Genomic DNA, 25387 nt, shown 5'->3' with positions numbered 1-25387 from the left:
GATCTGAAGAACTGCGTACTCAACTATTATATATTATTAACATATCAGAAATAATCCAAAAGAGAGATAAAGATAAATCAACTCTTCTGATCTGTCATCTTGATTTGTGAACTTCACGTAATTCGCTCCCACTCCCTCAACCTGGAATTCTGAATTTGTCTCTATTAGAACTGTTTTGGAGTTTATCAATTAATGTAATGTTTCATCAGGTAGTCTAATGATTTGTTTTCACTTCATTTCATGTTTGTCCTGTTAGACATCATTTCAGTATTACATGTCTTCTATTTTCCTCTGAAATGTTGTCATTTTGTTATGAAAAAATGAGCTCCAAGACCAGTTTATAAAGTTGTTGGGTAGTAACAAACAGAATCAGTGTCTCATTCCTCAGGGGAAGCCATAAACCAACTTAACTAAATTTTATTAAATTACCTCGAATGAAAAAATTACAAACAGATTTCATTTTTTATAACTTATTCCAACACAAATCAGAAGTTATGTAAACTAAGCAGGTAAATTTCAATCTGCATGAACTATAAATTACAAATAAGAATGCTGCATAAAACAATGACTATCTCTCGAGCCTTGCCGTTACTTCCCACACACGTGATGCTACGTGCAATTTGTTTTTTCAGCTGTGCCTCCAGTACTTAGGATTTCTCGCAGCCCCATTCAGTAACAATCCCATTCCATCCAAGGTTGCTGGATACAGTTAACACCAACAAAGTGCATTACCATTAACCCTCTTACTTGGGTCATGTCAACGTTGGTGTAGTTTAAAGAGGTTCTTTTTAAAAAAAAATACACTGTTCGTGACCTAGACCTCTACTTTAAACTGAGCTTTTTCACACCAGAACTGGAGACATGGTCATAGAGTCAAACAGCACGGAAACAGACCCTTTTGTCCAACTCACCAAGCTGACCAGGTATCCTAAACTGAATTACTTCCATTTGCCTACATTTGGCCCATATCTATGTAAAACTTTCCTACTCATATACTCGTCCAGATGTCTTTTTAAATGTTGTAATTGTACCCACCTCTACCACTTCTTCTGGCAGCTCATTCCAAATACACATCGCCCCGGGAAAAGTGTCCCTCAGGTCCCATTTAAATCTTTCCCTTTTGCCTTTAAACTGTGCCATCTAATTTTGGACTCCCCTACCCTCTGAAAAATACTTTGACTATTTGGCTTCTCTCTGTCTCATAATTTTCTAAACCTCTATAACGTCGCCCCTCAGCCTCCATACTGGGGGGAAAATGTCTGGGTAATCCAAGATGGAGGATGGGAAACATTTCTGGCTGTAAGAACTGTTCTTTTTTTTTGCATTGATTTGGAACTTTGGAAAACAAAAGTCAAAACAACAGTTTTAAAAGGGAGAAGGGCAGACGAAGGAAGCACATGGTGAGGACAGTGCAGGAGAGAGAGAGAGAACCTGCACAGTTACCGCCTTTGCTGTTTGAATTTGTGTATCGCTGGACATCCAGCCTGCATCTGGGAAAATTAACAAACAGTGAAATTCACAACTAATCTTGGAGGAACTGTTGGGCGAAGTTCACAGCACAGAATCAGATAAGTTAATCGTTGTTTTAAGTCTGTCCAAAAGAAAGGCTGTATTAGTGAGTACAGTGGGTTCGTTCTTGATTATGTTTTTGGAGATCAGTCTCTTGATTAAAATTAAAATATAAACCATAGCTATTAATTTAACTAGGGGCAGTGTTTGTAGAGGAATAAGAGTGTTATTTTCTGGGTCTGTCGATTGTGAAGGAGCAAAAATGGCCTTTACAGTGATATATACTTCTTGTCAGGTGTGACTGTTTAAAGAGACTTTAAGGGTTACTGCGGATTATATCTGCTATAAATGCTGTTGGATGCGAATCTTATCAGATCGAGTGGATCGGTTGGAGAGACAGATAGAAGCGATGAGGAATTTGCAACAGCAACAGTATGTGATGGATGGCAGTTATAGGAAAGGGGGAAAGTATCTGATACAGTCGCATAGATGGGTTAACTCCAGGAAGGGTAAGAGAGGTAGGCAGCTAGTGTAGGAGTCTTTTGTGGATATACCATTTCAAACAGGTATGCTGTTTTGGAAAATGTAGGGGGTGATGGATTCTCAGGGGAACGTAGCAAGATCAGCCAAGTTTCTGGTTATGAGACTGGCTTTGATGGAATGAGGGGTACGTCAGCTTCCAAGAGATCAGTTGTGTTAGGGGATTCTGTAGTCAGAGTTACGACAGACGTTTCTGTGGCCAGCAGAGAAAAAACAGAATGGTGTGTTGTTTCTCTGGTGCCAGGATCAAGGATGTCTCGGAGAGGGTGCAGCATGTTCTCGGGGGAGAGGGGTCAGCAGGAAGTCATTGTCTACATTGGAACCAATGACATAGGAAGGGAAAAGGTTGAGATTCTGAAGGGAGATTAGAGAGAGTAAGGCAGAAATTTAAAAAAGAGGTCCTCAAGGGTAGTAATATCTGGATTACTCCCAGTGCTACGAGCTAGTGAGGGCAGGAATAGGAGGATAGAGCAGATGAATGCATGGCTGAGGAGCTGGTGTATGGGAGAAGGATTCAAATTTTTGGATCATTGGAATCTCTGTTGGGGTAGAAGTGACCTGTCCAAGGAGGACGGATTGCACCTAAATTGGAAGGGGGCTAATATACTGGCAGGGAAATTTGCTACAACTGCTTGGGAGGATTTCAATTAGTAAGGTGGGTGGTGGGGGAAGCCCAGGGAGATAGTGAGGAAAGAGATCGATCTGAGACAGGTACAGCTGAGAACAGAAGTGAATCAAACAGTCAGGACAGGCAGGGACAAATTAGGACTAAAAAATTAAACTGTATTTATTTCAATGCAAGGGGCCTAACAGGGAAGGCAGATGAACTCGGCATGGTTAGGAACATGGGACTGGGACATCATAGCAATTACAGAAGCATGGCTTAGGGATGGGCAGGACTGGCAGCTTAATGTTCCAGGATACAAATGCTACAGGAAGGATAGAAAGGGAGTCAAGAGAGGAGGGGGAGTGCCCTTTTTGATCAGGGATAGCATTACAGCTGTGCTGAGGGAGTATATTCCCGGAAATACATCCTGGGAAGTTATTTCGGTGGAACTGAGAAATAAGAAAGGGATGATTACCTTATTGATACCAATCCCAGCGATCTGTAAGAATAATAGGGTAGTTATGTTAGAGGATTTTAACTTTCCAAACATCGACTGGGACTGCCATAGTGTTTAAGGTTTAGATGGAGAGGAATTTCTTAAGCGTGTACAAGACAATTTTCTGATTCAGTATGTGGATGTAACTACTAGAGAAGGTGCAAAACTTGACCTACTCTTGGGAAATAAGGCAGGACAGGTGAGCACTTTGGGGCCAACGACCATAATTCTATTTGTTCTAAAATAGTGATGGAAAAGGATAGACCTGATCTAAAAGTTGAAGTTCTAAATTGGAGAAAGGCCAATTTTGACGGTATTAGGCAAGAACTTTCAAAAGCTGATTGGAGGCAGATGTTCGCAGGTAAAGGGATGGCTGGAAAATGGGAAGCCTTCAGAAATGAGATAACAAGAATCCAGAGAAAGTATATTCCTGTCAGGGTGAAAGGGTACATGTATGGAATGAGCTGCCAGAGGACGTGGTGGAGGCTGGTACAATTGCAACATTTAAGGGGCATTTGGATGGGTATATGAATATGAAGGGTTTGGAGGGATATGGGCCGGGTGCTGGCAGGTGGGACTAGATTGGGTTGGGATATCTGGTCAGCATGGACAGGTTGGACTGAAGGGTCTGTTTCCATGCTGTACATCTCTATGATTCTCCTTATAACTACAAAATGAAGCTATGAATCAGAGCTTCACAGATAAATTCAGGAAGGTCGCCCTTCTATTTTTCTCTCACTTCATCCAACTTCTTTAACAGGATCAATTGATTGACTATGTCCCAGCTTTTCTACCATACATTGAGAAAAATTCAACATAACAGAAGCATAAAATCCTTCCTATTATGCAAGGTGTGTTGAGATTCAATCTTTCTTTGATTTGCTCATCCATCTCTTTTAATAGCTTTTTGTGTTCTACATTTTCATCTCACTCCTGAGAGAAGTTTTATTTATTTGTAGATTATCTGGCCATTCCCCTCATAGTTCTTCTTTTGAATGTCTTTTTGTATTTGCCTGCTACATAGCTTATGTAGATTTAACCTGCTTCCTTTTAATATTGTTCCCAGGTTGAGGGTCTCTGGTTAACACTGACTAGTAATTTCCCCTCAAACAATTACAAGTGGTTCCTTTACAATTGATGCAAATTCCTAAAGGGTCCCTTTCAAACACTTTTTCAAAACAATTGCAGATTCTCCAAATATTTTCGTGTAAATATAAATTTCAAAACTAAAGCTGCTTCTGGGTCAAAGATCATTGCACCATTTCTGAATTCAGGTATTGTAGGGAATGACGAAGTTCCACCTTTTAAAAACAGGATACAATAACATTTTGTTTCAAAGGAATAATTTTGCTACTTTGTGTGTTTTGCTGTCTGCAAAATGAGTCCACTGCCTAATAGGGTCGTTTTCACTGCAGTGAAAGAAATGTTTTTTTTATTTCACTTTTTGAATTGGTGCAGTGTTTTCTCCTTGGAGGCCTTTAATCATAGTTAATTTTTTAAGCATTTCAAAGTTGCTTCATTTGAAGTTGACATCAGAAACGCCTTAGTGTCAAGATGTGTGGCTCTGGAAAAGCACAGCCGCTCAGGCAGCATCCAAGGAGCAGGAGGGTCGAAATTTTGAGCATAAGCTCTTCATCAGTCCTCACTTTCAATCAGAAACTGCCTTTCAATTGTGTTCAATTTAAACTTGTCGTGGCTGTTCATCACTTTCCTATATTAATTAATGAAACTGTTTCAACCCAAATTAAATTTTGATAAATGGCTGTGTATAGTTCTAATCTGTATTGTCTATCTTGTGTAACTTGTTAAACCTCTATGTGCAATCTAAGATCTCAGTGTTAGTTTTGCATTACCTATTTGTTCTGTTTTTTGAGCATGTTTCTATTATTGATGCAGGGTGCTGCAACAAGATGTTGATGTTTCCCAAACCCATGGTGACTGGATCACCATATTCACCACATGATGCAAAGGATATGCAATAGCAATAAAATACATGCACAAAATTTTTAAAATAGTTTGAGTTTTTAAATCAACAGTCAAGATCAATGTACTCACTATTGAACCAGGAGAACATTTTCAAAAAGGTCTTGTGATCCAACTAATACACATAGCAAGCCTTTTAAATGCATCTTCAAAAGGTGGTGATGATCTGTTCATAAAGTGTTCCATTTATGACCATGTTTCAGTTCATCTCAGAACCAGCAAATTTTTTTTTAAAAATGTAAACTGCCTATTTCACCAAAGTTGATGAACTCAGGAAGGGGAAAATGTTGACAAATCTCAGATGTATTGCTTTTCTCAGAGGTTTGCGAATGCTCTGCTACTTACAATTTCTGACACCAAGTATATCCTGTATTAATTTAATGAACTCTTAGTGCTGGCCATCTCCTATAGGCTTTCCTTTGGATGCTGAAGGCATCTTATTCCTTTCAGTTGCTGATTTGAATAGAATTGGGTGGCACAGTGGTTAGCACTGCTGCCTCACAGCGCCAGGGACCTGGGTTCAATTCCCGCCTCAGGCGACTGACTGACTGTGTGGAGTTTGCACGTTCTCCCCGTGTCTGCGTGGGTTTCCTCCGGGTGCTCCGATTTCCTCCCACAGTCCAAAGATGTGCAGGTCAGGTGAATTGGCCATGCTAAATTGCCCGTAGTGTTAGGTAAGGGGTAAATGTAGGGGTATGGGTGGGTTGCGCTTCGGCGGGTTGGTGTGGACTTGTTGGGCTGAAGGTTCTGTTTCCACACTGTAAGTCTAATCTAGTCTAATCTATTATGGTGAAACTGGAAAGTTGGACCTTACTGCACTGTTACTTCCTGATGTAGAACATTTTCAATCCTCAAAGGAGCAGTATCACAGATCTAAACACGTCGGGATTTGGAGCAAGAATATAAACAGAAATGCCAATAAGATAGTGATTATGTTTTGTCTGTGACCAGCAGTGTGCCACAGGGATTGGTGCTGGGTCGCTGCCTTTTGTTGATTTCAATGATTTGAATGTGGACACAGGAGGTATAGTTAGTAAATTTGGAGGTGTAGTGGATAGCAAAGGTTACCTTGGTATAGTGGGACGTTGATCAGATTGGCTGACTGCCTGAAGAGTGGCAGATGGAGTTTAATTTAAAGAAGTGAGGTGCTGCATTTTGGAAAGGCAAATCAGGGCAGGACTCATGCACTTAGTGGTAAAGTCATGAGGTGTGTTGCTGAATGAAGAGACCTTGGAGTGCAGGTTCATAGTTCATTGATAGTGGAGTCCCAGGCAGACAGGATAGTGAAGAAGGCATTTTGTATGCTTGCCTTTATTGGTCAGTGCATTAGAGTATAGAGGCATTCAATTATCCAACGTTCGGATTATCCCAACAAGATTGCAAGGTACTGATGTTTGGCTGAACTGTGTATTCTGGCATTCGGTTATCCAAACATTCAATTATCCAAGCAAAATACTTCCCACCTGTGGTGTTTGGATAATCAAGGTTCTTCTGTATAGGAGTAAAAAATGAGGTCTGCAGATGCTGGAGATCACAGCTGCAAATGTGTTGCTGGTCAAAGCACAGCAGGCCAGGCAGCATCTCAGGAATAGAGAATTCGACGTTTCGAGCATAAGCCCTTCATCAGGAGTATAGGAGTTCTTCTGTATAGGAGTTGAGGTCGTGTTACAGTTGTACAGGACATTGGTTGGGCCACTTTTGGAATGCAGTGTTCAAAATGGTCTCCCTGCTATAGGAAGGATGCTGTGAAACTTGAAAGGATTCTGGAAAAAAACATACAGGATGTTGTCAGGGTTGGAGGGTCTGGGGAGCAACTGAATAGACTGAGGCTGTTTTCCCTGGAATGTTGCAGGCTGAGGGTGACCTTTTTTATAGAGGTTTATAAGATCATGAGGGGCATGGGTAAGGGTATGGGAGTCCAAAACTAGAGGTTTAAGGTGAGAAGGGAAAGATTTAAAAGGGACCTAAAGTGCAACAATTACATGCAGCAGATGGTGCATGTATGGAATGAGCTGCCAGAGGAAGTGGTGGAGGCTGGTCCAATTGCAACATTTAAAAGGCATCTGGAAGTGTCCATGAATAGGAAGGGTTTAGAGAAATGTGGACAAAACGTTGGCAAAAAGGATATCTGGTCAGCATGAACAAGTTGGACTGAAAGATCTGTTTTCATGCTGTACAACTCCATGGCACTCTGAGCTGATTTTTTTTTTCTTCATTCACCTATGGGACATTAGCATTGCTGGCTGAGCCAGTGTTTATTGCTCGTCCCTCATTTGCCATGGGAGGGTGATGGTAAGCTGCTGCCTTCAACTATTGTAGGTAGAGTAAGCTTAGGTTTCCGGGTCACTAGAAAATTAACAGCATCCCATATTGTAATAAGTACAGCTGCAGATTAATGGAAATGTGACTCACGTCTAGCAGCAATGTGGTTGATTGTTTCTCGCTGAGTAAAGTGACAATTATGGTCTTGAATGATATTTATCATGTGCCCACTGCTGCAACTTCTCTCACAGCTCTGTGTTGTGTGACTGCAAAAAAAAAGCATCAAATTGTCATCTCTAACAAGTACATTAAGTAACGATTCAGCAGATATCTACTTTTCACTGTATTTGGTTGTCTTTCCATGTCTATATGATTTTATATCACAGCAAAGTTTAGTATTGTACACATTAGATGAATTTGATAAATTCTAACCAATTACTTTTGTAAGTAAAAGTTGATGCACAAGCTGAATTCATCACTGTACCAAATAAATCCTCCTTTCACTTGCATTTTTATTCAAATGATTAACCCTAACTATTGCTGACTATTTCCTAAAAACAATCCAATCATTCCAGATAAATGGAATCATTCAATAAATAGTTTTGGCCAAACTGATAATCTTAAAAAAAACTGTTACTGACAAAATATAACAGAAGAAGTCTTTTGAGGTATACTACCTTTTGTTTTGCTATAAATTTCTGTCTTCAGTTTACTGCAGAAAAGAGGATCTCTCTGCATAAAGGTAACAGCTGACTGACTTATTTTAGACTGCATTGTACTCATTGACCACCAAGTGCAGAAAAGTGGTTGATGCAATTCTTAATGTCTCCAACCTTCATAATGCCTCTAACCTTCTGCATGCAGAATGAGTTGAGTTCACAAAAGCCCGTTGTAGCAATTATCTGATTCTACTGATGCTCCAAAATATGATAAACCCGAAGCAGTTTAACATTTTTAAACCACTCACAATCAATATTTGATCTTATGAAATTAGTCTGGACAGAGTCTTAACTGAAAGATAATTTAAAACTATCTCCCAAAGAAACAGCAGCCAAGAATATATATTATGCAAAGTTATCTTCAAAGACTCATACAAATTTGGCAAAATGTTTCTCAATTTTGTTTCCCCAAATGCATTTCCATACAATGGTAGTTTGCTCCTAAGTACCTGAATATGGGTATTTTATTGGAGTGGTCTTGAGACAGAGATATAGTTCTAGTTTGTGATGTTTTTTTTCAATGTAGTAAAGTTTGCCATGTTCCAGTGAGATAACATCTGTTCCATTAATCAAGTTTAGTGTTGTGAGTTCAAGTGGATGTATAAAAATTATAGATGTGTTAGTTATTTAAAAATTAGATAAGATTTATTAAAGAAAAACTTCCTGTCCTACAGGACAGGTACTTCTTTCTTTTTACCATTGTTTTCTGACCCTTCATATTATAGAATTCTTCAGATGAGACAGCGCAGGAAGATGACAAGCTCATAGTAACAGAGAAAGTAAGTTCCACCCCAAATATTAGAATATTCTAGGTGTATTGTAAATTAGGTTAAGTGGTGATTTCAGCTACACTGAGCACAGTGTAGGTGCAAGTATAGGATGATGTGTGTTCCATGATTTATTTGCTTAATTTAATCAGATGTTTAGTCCTGATTCTGTGCTCCCTGAAATTGAGGTTTACATCAGAGCAGTTTCCCTCAGGAATTAGTTAAGACTATAGACAACATAGTTCTTTGGTCACTGTTGCCTTATGGGATCAAGTATCTATTAATAATAGGATCAGGCTTGCTTTATCAGTTTTCCACATAGTAGTTTAGTGAAGATCAACCAATATTGAACGTATGGAACATGTTGTGGTTCTGTTCGCCAAGCTGGGAATTCGTGTTGCAGATGTTTCGTCCCCTGTCTAGGTGACATCCTCAGTGCTTGGGAGCCTCCTGTGAAACGCATCTGTGATGTTTCCTCCAGCATTTATAGTGGTTTGTCTCTGCCACTTCCGGTTGTCAATTTCAGCTGTTCGCTGCTGTAGCCGGTGTATTGGGTCCAGGTCGATATGTTTGTTAATAGAATACTGTGGATGAGTGCCATGTGTCTAGGAATTCCCTGGCTGTTCTCTGTTTGGCTTGTCCTGTAATAGGAGTAAAAGGTAAAATTCTGGATCAGTGGTGCTGGACTTAGTGTTGTCCCAGTAGAACTCATGTTGCTTGTCATCTGCGTGCTGGAGGAAACCTCACACAAGTGCTTCACAGGAGGCTCCCAAGCACTGAGAATGTCACTGAGACAGGAGACGAAACGTCTGCAACACAAATTCCTGCTCGGCGAACAGAACCACAACAACGAGCACCCGAGCTACAAATTTTCTCACAAACTTTGTAGGGAACATAAATGAAAACCTTTGGTCAATAAGTACAATATTTATTGTTGATTCACTAATTTTTAAAGTTATTTTCATTTCTGTCTGGCTGTCTAAAGGCAAAAAGTCATACTGCATCAGCTTCACTGGTGGGTTAAACTGTTGAGGCATGAGTGACCTGTAAAATCTAAGTATTGGTCTTTTTAGTAGAGCTAATTGTAATTGCGTAGATTTGAACACTTCTGTTATGTCTTTACTAATAACCCGTGTGAAAGCTATCCCAAATATTGGTGGTTCTTCTATAACACGATGATTGTGATCTTGTGCAATCCTGCATGATAAAGAAATAGTGCTTAGTGTTAGCAAAGTTACAGCCAACACACATTTAAATGTTTGCGCTTTAGAAACCATGTCCCCGATTTATCAATTGTGTTACATCGAATTTATTTCAACAAAATGCACATTATAGCCAAACAAACTACACGTTTTTTGTTCCTTTAGCTGATTGATGAGTATTCACTAGAATAACAACAGCAAAGCTATCAGTAGTTCACAGCCATTACTCCAGTGTAACTGATATCTGCTTCCACAGTTATTGAGAATACTGTGAAAACCCATTGCCAGTGATTTTGTCTTTTGACAGAATGTGCTTTTGGAATGTGCTTCCACCTTCTATCCACTGCACTCAGGAAATATCATGAATTTGAGAAGTTTCCCTGATTACACTGCATATTATAGCTGTAGCCACTTATCTTTTTTGAGGGGTGGGGGGCTTGGGGGAAGAAAGAGGGTGGCAGGGATGCATCTTATTGAAATGATATGTTAACTTCATAATTACTGATAGGTACATGCACTAGTTTTGAAAAGCTCATTTTATATTTGTAGAATATTAAATTTCATACTAAAGATGTTTATTTTGCTGTTTATCGAAATCCAATCATACATACTTTGCCTCCTGAGAATTACAATTAAAAGTGAAGAATATCAAATGCTTTTAATTTCTTGATTTAGCTGTGTTTGAATACCTCAGTGTAATTGGCTGGCTACCTGCTCACTTACTGCTGCTGTGTATCATGCTATGCCTTTGACTTGGTGCCAGATTTAAACTGTTGTTGAAAAAAGGGGAAAAGCATGCCACAATGTTTGCTGGATCACTAAAGAACCCTTTCTACCAAGGTGAGTAGTGAGCTCCATTGATTTGTATCACCACTCACTGCAGAGTGAATTACAGAATAGGAAAGCAAGTGTCCTCATCCGTGTAATAAAATTTAAAACATACACTGGTTGATGCTTTGCATTCCTACTCTAAATGACTGGATATACAGGAATTGTGTTCAAGTTTCGCTGTTTTGAGAGAGTCTCACATCGTAATGAAGGAGGCGTTTGATAAGGTAAGGCAAGGCTGAATATCTGTGTGGGAGAAAAACAAAGTAGATCATTTCTCCTTTCTGTCCCTGAATTTCATAGATTTTTTTTCTTGTTTACCTTAAATTTTTAGAGTCATAGAGATGTACAGCATGGAGACAGACCCTTTGCTCCAATCTGTCCATGCCAACCAGATATCCCAACCCAATCTAGTCCCACCTGCCAGCCCCTGGCCCATATCCCTCCAAATCCTTCCTGTTCATATACCCATCCAAATGCTGCTTAAATGTTGCAATTGTACCAGCCTCCACCACTTCCTCTGGCAGCTCATTCCATACCCGTCCCACCCTCTGTGTGAAAAAGTTGCCCTTTAGGTCTCTTTTATAAATTTCCACTCTCAGCCTAAACCTATGCCCTCTAGTTCTGGACTCCCCGACCCCAGGGAAAAGACTTTGCCTATTTACCCTATCCATGCCCCTCATAATTTTGTAAACCTCTATAAGGTCACCCCTCAGCCTCCGACGCTCCAGGGAAAACAGCCCCAGCCTGTTCAGCCTCTCCCTACAGCTCAAATCCTCCAACCCTGGCAACATCCTTGTAAATCTTTTCTGCAACCCTTTCATGTTTCGCAACATCTTTCTGATAGGAAGGAGACCAGAATTGCACGCAATATTCCAACAGTGGCCTAACCAATGTCCTGTACAGTTGCAACATGATCTCCCAACACCTGTACTCAATACTCTGACCAATAAAAGAACGCATACCAAACGCCTTCACTATCCTATCTACCTGTGATTCCACTTTCAAATCTATGAACCTGCACTCCAAGGTCTCTTTGTTCAGCAACACTCCTTAGGACCTTACCATTAAGTGTATAAGTCCTGCTAAGACTTGCTTTCCCAAAATGCAGCACCTTGCATTTATCTGAATTAAACTTCATCTGCCACTTCTCAGCCCATTGGCCCATCTGGTCAAGATCCTGTTGTAATCTGAGATAACCCTCTTTGCTGTCCACTACACCTCCAATTTTGGTGTCATCTGCAAACTTACTAACTGTACCTCTTATGCTCGCATCCAAATCATTTATGTAAATAACAAAAAGTAGAGGACCCAGAACAGTATCTAATGGAAGATTGAGGGGCTTTATTTAAAGGTAACTAACAGCAATGTACCTGCCTGCCCGTTCTATCACCCTTAGTATAGTGCAGTAAAATTTACAAGATTTACATTATTTAAGTTTGTTTTAAAATTGAGTATTGCAATAATTTGAAGCTCTCACTTTCCTATAATGCGAATTACATAACATGCTGTGTCTTGGATCAGTCATTTTCTACTTAATTTCCACTGGACTTGGAACAACCTAGTTTAAAACAAATTGAATGATTTTAATAATCCCGTTTGGGTAATGTAACTTCCTAGGTTTCCAAATATGTGAACAATGTTTTAGTCAAGAATTGAGAACTAATCTGATAAATGTGACCATACTCCAGGCTTAGATTTACACTTAAGAGTTGTATTTGATTTTTAAGTTATGGGTTAAAGACAGCAAATCCCGCATTGCACTGCAGTGCTGGCTGAGCTTAGGATAAAGCAGTCTTTGTAATTGCATTTAGAACAGTAATGGCATTGTTGCAATGTTCACTGAACTATAAATGTTGAAATTGTACATTTTGAAACCAGTACCATATTCCTAATCTTTTGTTAATTATTTCTTCTCCCTGATAAATAGTAAGGGATATTGACCTTTATTGCGACATGTACTTTTCTTTTAATCTGCAATGTGCTGTGATATCAGATAGCTTGCCGTCAGATTTCTGCTAGCTTTCTTCCTCCACTTTCTCCTCTTTCCCTTTCTCCTCCACTGCTCAACTGACTGGGAGTTTGTTATGCAAAGGTCTGACGACATAAACTTCTGTCTATTTTCTGATATTGTACATTGATATTTCACACCATTACTAAGTTTATATATAGTTATACGAATTCTTTTTAGGTAGTATCTCCTAGAATTTTTTCTGTCCTTTTGAGTGAAAAGGATTTGGACAAGATTAATGTAGAAATGAAGTGATTTAAAAAAAAAATCAATAGAATCCAATGGTTTTAATTGCATAATTAACCAAGTATTAAACATTTTTTCTGGCTTCAAGTCAGAAGGCAGAGAGTTGGAAGTAAAAGCTAATTGATCAACTTCCTGCCTTGGAGGTTATTCTGTCAGGATCAGAGCAGGTACTACTGTCACAAGTTGTATTAAGTTTTCAAGCGGGACATAAATGACGTTTCTAAATTTACAGCTGATGCCAAACTTCTTTTATGGAGGGGAGGGTGGAAAGGAAGGATTGTCAATACTGAGGAGGACTGCAGCAAATTTTAAGTTGTTAACTTTCAGGATGGGTGTGTAATTGGCCAAATAGAGCTAATGTATGTAATTGTGAAATAATTTTTTTGCCAAAGTAATATTACATAGAAAATGGGAATGAAAGCTTGGTAGTGGATCAAAGGGATCTCTAAGTTCTAATGCATGAGTCATTAAAAGTGAAAATACATGTTTACTTTTTCATAGTCTTATTTACCCTTTTGTTAGAGGTTATGTCTAGAGGGATAGAATTGAAAGGCAAGTTATTCTGTATTAGTTCAATCCTTGGTCAACATATCTGGATTAAGTTCTGGTTATTGCATTAAAAATAAGGTACAGAGGAGACAGTGTTTTTAAAAAGTTTTGGGGATAACACGACCAACATAGGCTTGTTTTTTTTTCTTTTATCTCTTTTCAAGAGACAGCCTGAAAGTTTTCAAAAAAAAACTCTATGAAAGATTTTTAGAGAAGGCAGAGCATGATAGTATTTTCATTTGTGGGAAAGAGCAAAACTGGAGTCTGTCAATATTAGTCACCAAGAACTCAATAGGTAATTCAGAAAGATCATATTTACAAAGAGATTTGTGAGAATGTGGAACATTTTATCTAATATAAATGTATTTAGGGGAAGGCTACACAAGTGAATGACTTTGAAGGGAGCAGAGGTTTATGTCAAGTAGCTAGATGAGAGAAGACGTGCATAAACACTGTAATGGGCTTATGGCTGACATTTGTGTTCTATATTCATTCTTGTTTCAAGTCAGTGTGGTGAGTGGCTAGAATGGAAGGGCTTGCTAGTTCACAACTATGCACAGGCTGCCCTTGTCTTTCTACTGGTAGTGTTTGTGGGCGTGGAACGTGCTGTGCCAAAGACTTTTGAAATATTTTTGTAATGAATCTTGTAAGTTTGTATACCCTGCTCCTATCTGATTCAGTGGCGCCACATCCACTTCATCTACCTATCAAGCGGGCTGTTTTGTCCTGGATGCTTGCAAACTCCGTGAGGGTTGATGGAGCTGCACCCATCCAGGCGAGTGGGAAGTATTCCATCATGTTCCTTGTAGATGATGAACAGGCTTTGTAGAGTCAGGCAGTGAGTTACTCACTGCAGTACTCCTAGCCTCCGATATGTGCTTGTAGCCATTGCATTTTTATGGTGAGTCCAGTTGAGTTTCTGGTCAATGGTAACCAGAAGGATGTTAGTGAGGGATTCAGTGATGGCAACACCTTTGAATGTCAAGGGACGGTGTTTATAGAGTCATAGAGATATACAGAATGGAAACAGATGACACCAGAATTGGAGATGTAATGGACAGTGAAGAAGGTTAACTCCAATTACAATAGGATCTTGATCAGATGGGCCAATAGATTGAGGAGTAGCAGATGGAGTTTAATTTAGATAAATATGAGGTGTTGCATTTTGGGGAAGCAAATCAGAGCAGGACTTGTACACTTAATGGTAAGGTCCGAGGGAGTGTTGCTGAAGAGACAGACTTTGGACTGCAGGTTTGCAGTTCCTTGAAAGTAGAGTTGCAGGCAGGTAAGATAGCGAAGGCGGCATTTGTTATGCTCTCCTTTATTGGTCAGAGCATTGAGCACAGGAGTTGGGCGGTCATGTTGCAGCTGTACAAGACATTGGTTAGGTGCAATTCTGCTATACAGAATGGAAACAGACCCTTCAGTCCAATTCATCCATGCTGCTCAGATGTCCTGCTCTGATTTGTTTCCCCAAAACGCAAAACCTCACATTTGCCAGCACTTGGCCCATATCCCTCTAAACTTTCACTATTCATCTACCCATCCAGATCCCTTTTTAAAATGTTGCAATTGTGCCAGTTTGCACCAGTTCCTCTGGGAGTTCATTCCATACATGTACCAACTCTGTGAAAATGTTGGCCCTTAGGTCCCTTTTTTTTTATATCTTTCCCCTCTCGCCTTGAACCTGTGCCCTCTAGTTCTGGACACCCCCACCCCAGGGAAAAGACCATGTCTTTTTATCCTATCCATGGCCTTGATGATTATATAAACATCTATAACATCACCCCTCAGCCTCTGACACTCCAGGGAAAATAGTCTCAGTCTATTCAGCCTGTCCTTATAGCTCAAATCCTCTAACCCTGGCAATATCTTTGTAAATCTTTTCTGAAACCTTTCAGGTTTCACAACATCCTTCTGAAAGGAAGGAGACCAGAATTGCACCTAACCAATGTCCTGTACAGCTGCAACATGATCTCCCAACTCCTGTGCTCAATGCTCTGACCAATAAAGAGCATAACAAATGCTGCCTTCGCTATCTTATCTGCCTGCAGCTCTACTTTCAAGGAATTGCAAACCTGCACTCCAAAGTCTCTCTCTTCAGCAACACTCCCTCGGACCTTACCGTTAAGTGTACAAGTCCTGCTCTGTAATATGCACATCACCGCCTCTGACCATATGATATTCTGAGCAATAACATTTTTGATATTTCTTAGTTTCAGTATTAATGCGTGTTTTGCAAATTTTCCTGGCATACAATTTATTCTATACAATGCTCAGTCCACTTAATAGAAATATTTTGCATAATAATTTGAATTTGCATTGTACTGTGTCGCAGATTAATGCATCGTACAACAGTAAGTTTCAGGTTTATACCCAGTATGAAAAGTTCTGTTTTCTTTTTAAACCAACTGTAGCACAGTTCTAAAAGTTGTGGTGATAGACTGCTCTTTCTTGGTTTTAATTCTGTTTATTTGACCACCGTTTGACCAGAGAATGGGCCTTAAGTCATCAATTTGATTCCATATAGAAAGCGAAACAAGGTGTTTGTAAAGCCTGTTGACGAATCCAATGATGTAAGACCAATTCTTCATCATCAGCTTAAACTACCGCAGCAGATGCTTAATTCTCAAACTTCAATTTTTGCTGTTTTTAGTATATCTGTCATCAGTCTCTGGTCATGATCCATTAATTACATGATTAGAAGATCCTGATGTGCTTCACAACCAATTAGTTTGTTTTCAAGTGCAGTCGCTGTTTGGCTAATATAACAGCCATTTTTGTTTTGTTTTGCACTTCACAGAACAATTTCCTCAAAACAATAATGTAGCAAGAGATGACTGACCAGTTTCTCTCTCGGAGACTTTTGAGGAATCTATAACTTTTGAATGGTTTCATGGAGTCCTGTGTGTCAACTTAATCCAACAGAATGGACTAAAGCATTAGTGATGCCTCCTCCAGAAAAAGTGTTTTTGAAAGTGTAGCAATTACTCCTTACTGCTTGGAAGTGTTGGCTGAGATTACATGTTCATGCCTTGCTTTAAGGGTTTATAAAATTGTGGTAGAGTTTTTTTTTATTAATGTACTTAAAGCAGTTTGAGTTTGAAATTTTCACACTTAGAAAGTTTCATAAAGTGAAATAACTTTATCAAGGAGTGCAAAAGAATTGTTGACACTAAAGAGGAAAACTGACATCTATGAAAGTATTGATAAGGGAAGAATTAGAATCTGTCATTTAAAGAAAATAGTGGTTCATCCACTATAAGAAAAGTTAAAGTTTCTTACTAGGAATTAATCAAAAAAGCTATTGAAGGATGCTATACTCTGAATGCAAGCTAGGTTAGAACTGGACAGTATTTCATTGAAATGTTTGTTGAAATGTTCACTGGGTCTCCCTATCTCTGGCCCAGTGCTTAGTAAAAGTACAGAAAACATTTAAACATTTCATATGGAAATGGATTTGACTGGATCTTATGCCTTGTGATGGATGGTTTTTGTGTTTTAAAACTTTATCATGGCATTCAAAGACTCAATGTGCTTATGAACCAAAATGGGCTTGCTATAAAACTACAGAAAAATATTCTTTTTTAAACCAAATTTCTAAACATAGCTTATCCCTTGATCAAAGTTTAGAATTCAGACTAAATTGGCTTGTGTTGCCAATGTTTGTTTAATTCAATCCTGACGGTGTGAATCCTGTCTGTTGGTTTTAAACAGAGTAAAGACAGAATGACAGAGCTTGCATGTGCATATGCTGCAGGCTAGTGTAAATTAAAGCTTGTGGTTGGAAAGTTTGTGTTCTTGGTCATTTTCAATGTATTGCACTGTTATCTGTAATTTACGATGACCAGAAAAATGGATGGACACTGGCACACTTTTTTCAGATATTGTTTCTTCATGCTTTTGCACCTGTAGTGAAAAAACCTATTTTTTAAAAATTAGGCAACCTGAAGATTTTTAAAAATCTTTGCTCATGGTATGTGCACATTGATGGCTAGGCCAGAATTTCTAATTGACTAGAGTAAAGGTAAGAGTCAGTAATATTGCTATGGGTGTGGAGTGATATTTGGGCAAAAGCAGAAAAGGATAACTCCTTTTGTTCTTTGAAAGAACTTGAATGGAACAGCTGGTTTATTTATGACATTTGTCATGGTTTCATTTTCTGACCAGATTTTTATCACATTTGAACTTCACTCTGTGCCATGGTGGAATTCAAACCCATGTCCCTAAAGGTCTGGAGTTCTAGATTACCATCTCAATGGCATTACCACTTTGTCACTATCTCCTTATACCAAGTCTATTGTTAGGCAATTATTGAACTCATCCCGATGAACATAAACATTTTTACCATTTTCTGTCTCTCAAAGTAACCTTATGAATTCGGTCTTTGGACCAGGGTGTTATCCATTACACCATTTATTTTGGAAATTTCATGAGTAAATTAATCAACCTCCAAAGACTATCTCAAAGTTTTCAATTTGTTTCTAGCATAAAAGATGCATCATTAAATATGGCATGTGTGTGCTTGGAAATCATCAGTTTAAAGTGTAACATTAAGATGGATTTGGAGAAAATTATTACCACGTTATGCTTGAGGTTTTTGGAAAGGATTTAATATAAACACTGCTAACTATTATCTGAAGTTATGGAAACTGTGAACTAAACAAAATCTCCTATACAATCTATGGCTTCATGGAAAATTGCAAAAGATGCTGCGGAATAGCCCTTCGAGTGCCTGCCCAATATATTATTTTAAATTTGTTTTCCAAGTAAAAAGTGTCTTGTTCTTTACTTCATGAGTACCTGCCCATTATTTTATGCCTTATTCTTCAGATGTTCATCCCACAAATGTGGGTTTATATTCCATCAGTAAATGTAACTGTGTTAACTGTCAATTTATGTCAGCTATTTCCCATGCACAGAGGATAATATAGATTGTACTGTATGTCCGTCTTTTTAAAATATGTCCACCGAAGCTATCCTGAAGTGATGCTACCAAAAATGTGTATATAACAGCATAAAGTATTATGTATCCTGAATCTTTATCATCTTGTGTTAAGAGTTGAAATATGTTAATTACTTCAGAAGAGTTTCTGAATCTTGAGGAACGTAAACACTTGGCATATGTTTTTATCTTTATAATGTACCTTAAAGCTGCAACACCTATTTCTGAAGATATTGAAAGAAATTCTATAGAATGTCACTAATGTACAACTGAATAGGAAACCATCTTGTCACAAAGTTAGTCCTTTTTTTTTACCTAAAAGCTGTTCCTTGGGTCAGGGATACTATGCCCTTGATTTTTTTCAGAGGGGTCATAAAACGGGTCGGGCTCCGATCAGTCTGGTTTTTTAGAGATGAAAAGGTTTTTGAGAGGCCTTTTGTTAATATGTAAACAGATGAGACTTTAGGCCAAAGTGGTCATGTTTTAGAAGTGACCTATATAAAGAAAGTGGAGTGGTCAGCACTCGCGAGCTAAGCTGAACAGTTTAGTTCAGTCTTGAACCGGTGAGGAGTTCAATGGGTAGCTATGTGGAAATTCTCTCTCTTTTCTGCCCAACGTCTACCTATAAGCATGTGTTTGATTTATACTGGGTTTTAAAGGGAGTTTGCTTATTGGAACTGTTGTGCCTATTTAGAAAAGCATAATTAAGTCTAGTTGGATTGGCTGAGTTCTGTAGGGGTTCTTTATAGAATGAAACACAAAGAACAGAATAATTTTGTGAACTTAGTAGTCAACCTAGCAAACTCAATCTGGGTAATTTTCACAGTACACTTAGCGAAACAAATTGCGAAGTTATGGTTTGAGCTGCCTGCTCAATGTTTTGAGTGGTCTGGCTTAGTCCATAACAATTTGCAAAAAGAATTTAGCTTAGAAATTGTTTGGTTGTCTTGATGTATGAGGCTGGGAGAATGCAGCAAGCCAGGCAACATCAGAAGGTGGCAAAGTCTGTTTTGGGTGTAGCTCTTCTTCAGGACTTTGGGTGGGTGTAAAGGGAGCTGCAGATGAAGGGATTGGGGAGGGGGCAGGGTGGTGAGGTGGAGACAGGTAGAGGGTACAACCTGGTTGGTCGATGAGAGGGATGAATTGGGTAGGTGGCTGAGAGGAGGGGGAGGGCTGGGAAGGGAGTCGGGAAATGGGAAGGGAGGTTAATTTGAAATTGGAGTGCCAATCTCCAGATGGACGCTTACTATAAAACCAAAAACACTCAACTACCTGTACTACACCTCCTCCCACCCAGAATCCTGCAAGAACTCCATCCCATTCACCCAACTCCTCCGCCTCTGCTGCATCTGCTCAGATTAGGAGACATTCCACTCCCAAGCATCCCAGATCTGGAGACTGTTACCAGAGATGGAAGCAGGAAGGAGATGTGCACACATCCCAGATGTTCACCTATTTCAAACAACATGCTTTTCCCCCTCTGTCATTCAGGCACCCCTCCACTGCCCCACCTTTATTCCGCATTCTACTGCTCTAAACCCCACACACCCCAAACACAATAGAATAGAGTCCTCCTTGCCCTCACTTACCACATCCAGTCTCCTCATCCACCACATCATCCTTAAACACTTCTCCCAACCCCAACTAGACCCCACCAGCAAGAACATCTTGCCCTCCCCATCCCCCTCTGCCGCCTTCAAGGGCCAATCCCTTCGACAGTCCCTGGTTTGCACCACTCTTCTCACGCTCCCGCCACCACGCCACCCCCTCACCTCCATCTATGGCCCCAAACAGTCTTTCCATGTAAGACAGAGGTTCCCCTACCTTTCCTGCAACCTAGTTTACAGTATCTGGTGCTCCTGATCTTGTCGTTGCTACATTGGGGAGACCTAACGTAAACTAAAAGATCATCTCGCTGAGCATCTTGACTGGGCCAGCAGGGGTTGACCGGACCTCCCAGTCACCGCCCATTTTGATTTCCCTTCCCACTCCCTTTCTGACGTGGCCATCCTTGCAAACTGCAAATTGGAAGAACAGCATAGCATCTATTTGGGCAGCCTATAGCCCCGAGGACTCACGATTGAGTTCTCCAATCTCTCATAACCTCCCTTTCCTTCCCCTAACTCCCTTCCCAGCCCTTCCCTCCCCCTTCCATTCCTCTCAGCCACCTACTGCATTCATCCCTCCCATTGACCAACCAGCTGTACCCTCCAACTGTCCCCACCTCAGCACCCTGCCCCCCTCCACCACCACCACTCCCTTTATCTGCAGCTTCCCTTTCACCCACTGCCAGTCCTGAAGGAGGGTAACACCCAAAACGTTGACTTCTTCACCTCCTGATGCTGTGTTCTCCCAGTCTCCTGCTTGCCTACCTTGATATATGTTATCGCATGAAAACAACATTCTGCATTTCTGGTAAAATAGCCTTGTTTGCATATATTGCTGTATGAAGAATGAGCCTTGACTTTTATAATTAGTGATTGAAGAAACAGACAGTACATTTTTAAAGATATGAAGTGGAATTCTTTGGTTGTAAAATATTTAAACTTTTTCAACACTGGAGGGCAGTGTTGATATTCCATTTGATGTGAGCACACTAATTTTGGGCCAGTTCCTGCCGTTGAGCATTACTGGGGGAATCATAGAATCATTTCAGCACAGGAAAAGGCCATTCATTTATTATGTGCACACTGACTCCCCTCAGGAATAATTGGTGTATTGTTACCCCACCACTCTGACTCCACAGTGGTGTCCTCCTTTACTGAATACTCAGGGTGTTTGAAATGCCAAAAAAAAAGCACAGGAAGCCAGTGCCCATTGTTCCTGCACCAGCTGAGAAACCTGCTATACAGCCTCATTCCATCTTCCATCACCTGGTCCATAACCTAGGAGATTGCAGGGCTTCAGCTGCTTATCTGGAGACTTTTCTAATGAATTGAGGGTTTCTGTCTCTGCTACCGTGCAAGTTCATGAGTTCCATACACTACAACCATCATCTGTGTGCAGAAAATAGAACGTCCCTCTGTTTCCCTCTAAGCTTTCTACCACTTTAAGTCAATGCCTCTTTGCCCCTGCTTCCACACAAGGGAAATAGATTCTTCCCAACAACTCTATTTGTGAGCTGCAATTTTTTTAGTCTTAGCAACATTCTTGTAAATCTAACTTGTCTAGGCAATTAAATTTTTCTGTAATGAGGTGACCAGAACTGAATATGTCGCTTGAGTTGAGGTGTAAGCAGTTACTTAAGAAGATCCAGCTTAACCTCCTTGCTCTTTTATTCTGTGTCTTGGCCAATAAAGGAAAGCTTTCCATTGTCACCTTAACCATATTATTGAAATGTCCAGTTACTGTCAGTGTTTTGTGGACATGTCACTTCAAGGTCCCTCACTTTTCTACATCTCTAAAAATTCCTTGCTAACATTCATATGGAGAACATCGATTGCACCATCTTAATCAATTGTCCTTGTTATTAGCAAAAAAACATCAAGTTAGTCTGACACAGTCTATCTTAAGTCCGTGATAATATTCTTTGCCTCTATTAGCCCATGTTCTTTTGAATTTTTTTTCTTTTACTCATTGTTCACAATATTTTCACATTTTGTACCGCATGCAAATTTTAAAATTTGTGCCCTGCACAGCTAACTCTAAGCCATTAATGTAGAAAGAGTGGCCAGAAATCCTATTATACACTCAAACCGGGAGAAACAGCTATTCTCCATACGTGTTTTTTTTTTGTCATTCATTCAAATTTGTTTCCTTCCTGAGTATAACTTCTGATTTCATGGGCTTAAACTTTGCTGACAAGCCTGTCATGTTGAATTTTTTCAAATGTCTTTTAGAAGTCAAATGCCCTAACATCAGTTACTGTATTACTTTGATGAAAAATCTCAATCATTGAGCACAATTCTCAAACAAATCACATGCTGGTTTTCCTTCAGTTAATCAACATTAGTCCAAGTGGCTATGAATTTTGTCCCACTTGTTTTTTTTTTAAAGTTTTTCCACTATCAAAATTAAAATGACTGGCCTAAAGTTACTTGGTTTGTTCCAACACTCTTTTTGAGTAAGATTATTAAACTTGCAATTCACTGATCCTTCAAATCGTTTCCAGTATTTAAGAAAGATTAGAAAATGATGACCAGTATATCTGCATTTTTCACATTTATTTCCCTCAGTATCCTTGGATGCAGCTCATTCAATTCTGGTGTCAGGGAGCAAGTAGCAGACTGTATGGCAATCTGGTTACAAAACATGACAAGGTTAATATTAGTTATTCAGACAACCAAAATGTTATAAGTGTTTCAATAAGGATAGATATTGAGGCCATTGTTGTAGACTATTTAAACAGAGTCATTGAAATGTAGAACATGGAAACAGACCCTTCTGCCCAACTCATCCATGGTGGCCAGATATCCTCAATTAATCTAGTCTCGTATGCCAGCATTTGATCCATATCCCTCTTAAACCCTTTCTATTCATAAACCCGTTCAGATGTCTTTTAAATGTTGTAATTGTACCAGCCTCCACCACTTCCTCTGACAGCTCATTCCATAGATACACCACCCATTGCATGAAAAAAGTTGCCCCTTGGATCACTTTTAAATATTTGCTCTCTCACCTTAAACTTATGATTTCTAACTTCAGACTCCCCTACCTTGAGAAAAGACCTTCTCTATTTACCCTATCCATGCCACTGATGATTTTCTAAACCTGACGCTCCAGAGAAAACAGCCCCAGTCTATTCAGCCTCTCCCTATAACTCAACCCCCAACCTTTGCAACATGCTTGTAAATCTTTTCTGAACCCCTCGCAAGTTTCACAATGTCCATCTTGTAGGAGGGAGACCAGAATTGCATGTAATATTCAAAAAGTGTGCGAACCAATGCCCTGTCCAGCTGCAACATGACCTCCAAACTACTATACTCAATAAAGGCAAGCATACCAAATGCCCCCCTCACTATTGTATCTACTGGCAACTCCACTTTCAAGGAAGTTTGAACCTGCACTTCAAGGTCATTTTGTTCAGCTACACACAATAAAGCTAAAGGGACTCTGGAATTGGAATTGGAAATACATGTTCAAAATTTGCAGATAGCACTAAATTGTGTGTGCACTGGAGATTGAATTTAATGCAGGGAATGACCGAATACAGGAAGGCACTAATAATTTCACAGAATGGGCATGTAATTAATGAAGAACACAAAAATATTGCTGTGTGTTGGGCGATAAAGTTTGATAGGAAGAATCAGAAAATTGCATGTGCCTTAGAAAATAAATGCTTAAATGAGTTGAAGATATAGAAGACTGCAATGAGCTGATGCAGAAGCCAGTAAAAATGGAACTGCACTTAAGATCACAAAAACCAGTTCATATTTCAAGGAATAGCACTGAATATCCGAAAAGTTGTATTTAACCTGTTTAAAACCCTGGTTAGATCAAACTTGGAGTACTGAGATTAGTTGTCTCCATGTACAGCAGAAAGTACGAAACAAATTTTCAAGAACGATTAGCAGAATTGAGGTTTCATGATACAGGGAAAAAAAAATGAACCATCTGGGGATTTTATTTGGAAAAGAGAAGATTTGGGATGTGGGGACAGCATGGTTAAAAAGTGTATGATCAGGAAGAGGTAGAGAGGTCCCCACATTTTGGGTGGCAGGAGATGTAAGATGGTCACTAACAAATCAATAGGCAATTTGGGATCAACTTGTATAACCAGGAATTAGTTGGAATATGGAACCTGCGACTACAAGGAGTAAGGTGAGATGATGATATGCATTTCAGGGAAGCGCAAAGAACTGGAAGAACATATTGATGGGTTAGATGAATTTTGCCCACAAGAGGCTTCTGTGGTATATTAATGGTAGTACGGACCATGTGAGCTGAATGGCCTATTTCTGTGCTTTAAATAGTATGTAGCTGTAAATTTATCTGTAAATCCTTTTATCTATTTGCAGCAATGCTGCTTTAAATGGTCTACTAATTTATTTTTTTCCTTCTTGCCCATACCAGTTAATACTTGGAAATTACAAGTGGCTCACCTACGATGAGGTCTATCGTCGTGTTACACATTTTGGTAGTGGATTGGCTATGTTGGGCCAACGACCAAAAGCCAACATAGCCATCTTCTGTGAAACAAGAGCTGAATGGATGATAGCTGCCCAATCCTGTTTCATGTATAACTTCCCTCGTGAGTAAAACATTTTCATGTCTCTCTACCCAAATGCCAATTTACTTGCATCAGCAATATATATTTTATCAATTTAATCATTTGAAGAATCCTGATATTTTTGACTGTCCTTAATGAATACCTTGTTAATGATTGAGGTAGCAGATTAAATGGAAGACTAGGAAGTCATGCACTTTTAAGCCCTGATTCCTGCTAAATATTAACAAAGATTGAGGACTGCAGATGCTGGAGATCAGAGTAGAGAGTGTGTTGCTGGAAAAGCGCAACAGGTCAGGCAACATTCGAGGAGTAGAAGAATTCCTGGTGAAGGGCTTATGCCCAAAACATCGATTCTCCTCCTCAGATACAGCTTGACCTGCTGTACTTTTCCAGCACCCCACACTCAACCCTACTAAATGTTGCCCAGTAACCTGTGGGTAGAAAGTGGAAGTGTGAAGGTATCAAGTAAAAATAAGGTTATTCTGACATATAGGGATCTGGGCCAAGTGCTGCTTCAACTTGACAAAATGCCAATTTCAGTAAATGAGACTTTT

At 39.5% G+C, this 25387-nt stretch overlaps 1 protein-coding gene across 1 annotated transcript in view; it reads left to right on the top strand.

The window, feature by feature from the left end:
• The window catches only part of acsl3a (acyl-CoA synthetase long chain family member 3a), a 118481-nt gene that overhangs the window by 33190 nt on the left and 59904 nt on the right, over positions 1-25387 (top strand). The window contains exon 3 of the mRNA XM_060834860.1: positions 24677-24854. Within this exon, the coding sequence (XP_060690843.1) occupies positions 24677-24854 (178 nt within the window). The remainder of the gene's footprint in view (positions 1-24676; positions 24855-25387) is intronic.

Source organism: Hemiscyllium ocellatum, chromosome 13, assembly GCF_020745735.1.
Source record: "Hemiscyllium ocellatum isolate sHemOce1 chromosome 13, sHemOce1.pat.X.cur, whole genome shotgun sequence".
Lineage (NCBI taxonomy): Eukaryota > Metazoa > Chordata > Chondrichthyes > Orectolobiformes > Hemiscylliidae > Hemiscyllium > Hemiscyllium ocellatum.
Note: the sequence above shows the minus strand (reverse complement) of the source record. Positions and strands in the feature narration are given on the sequence as shown.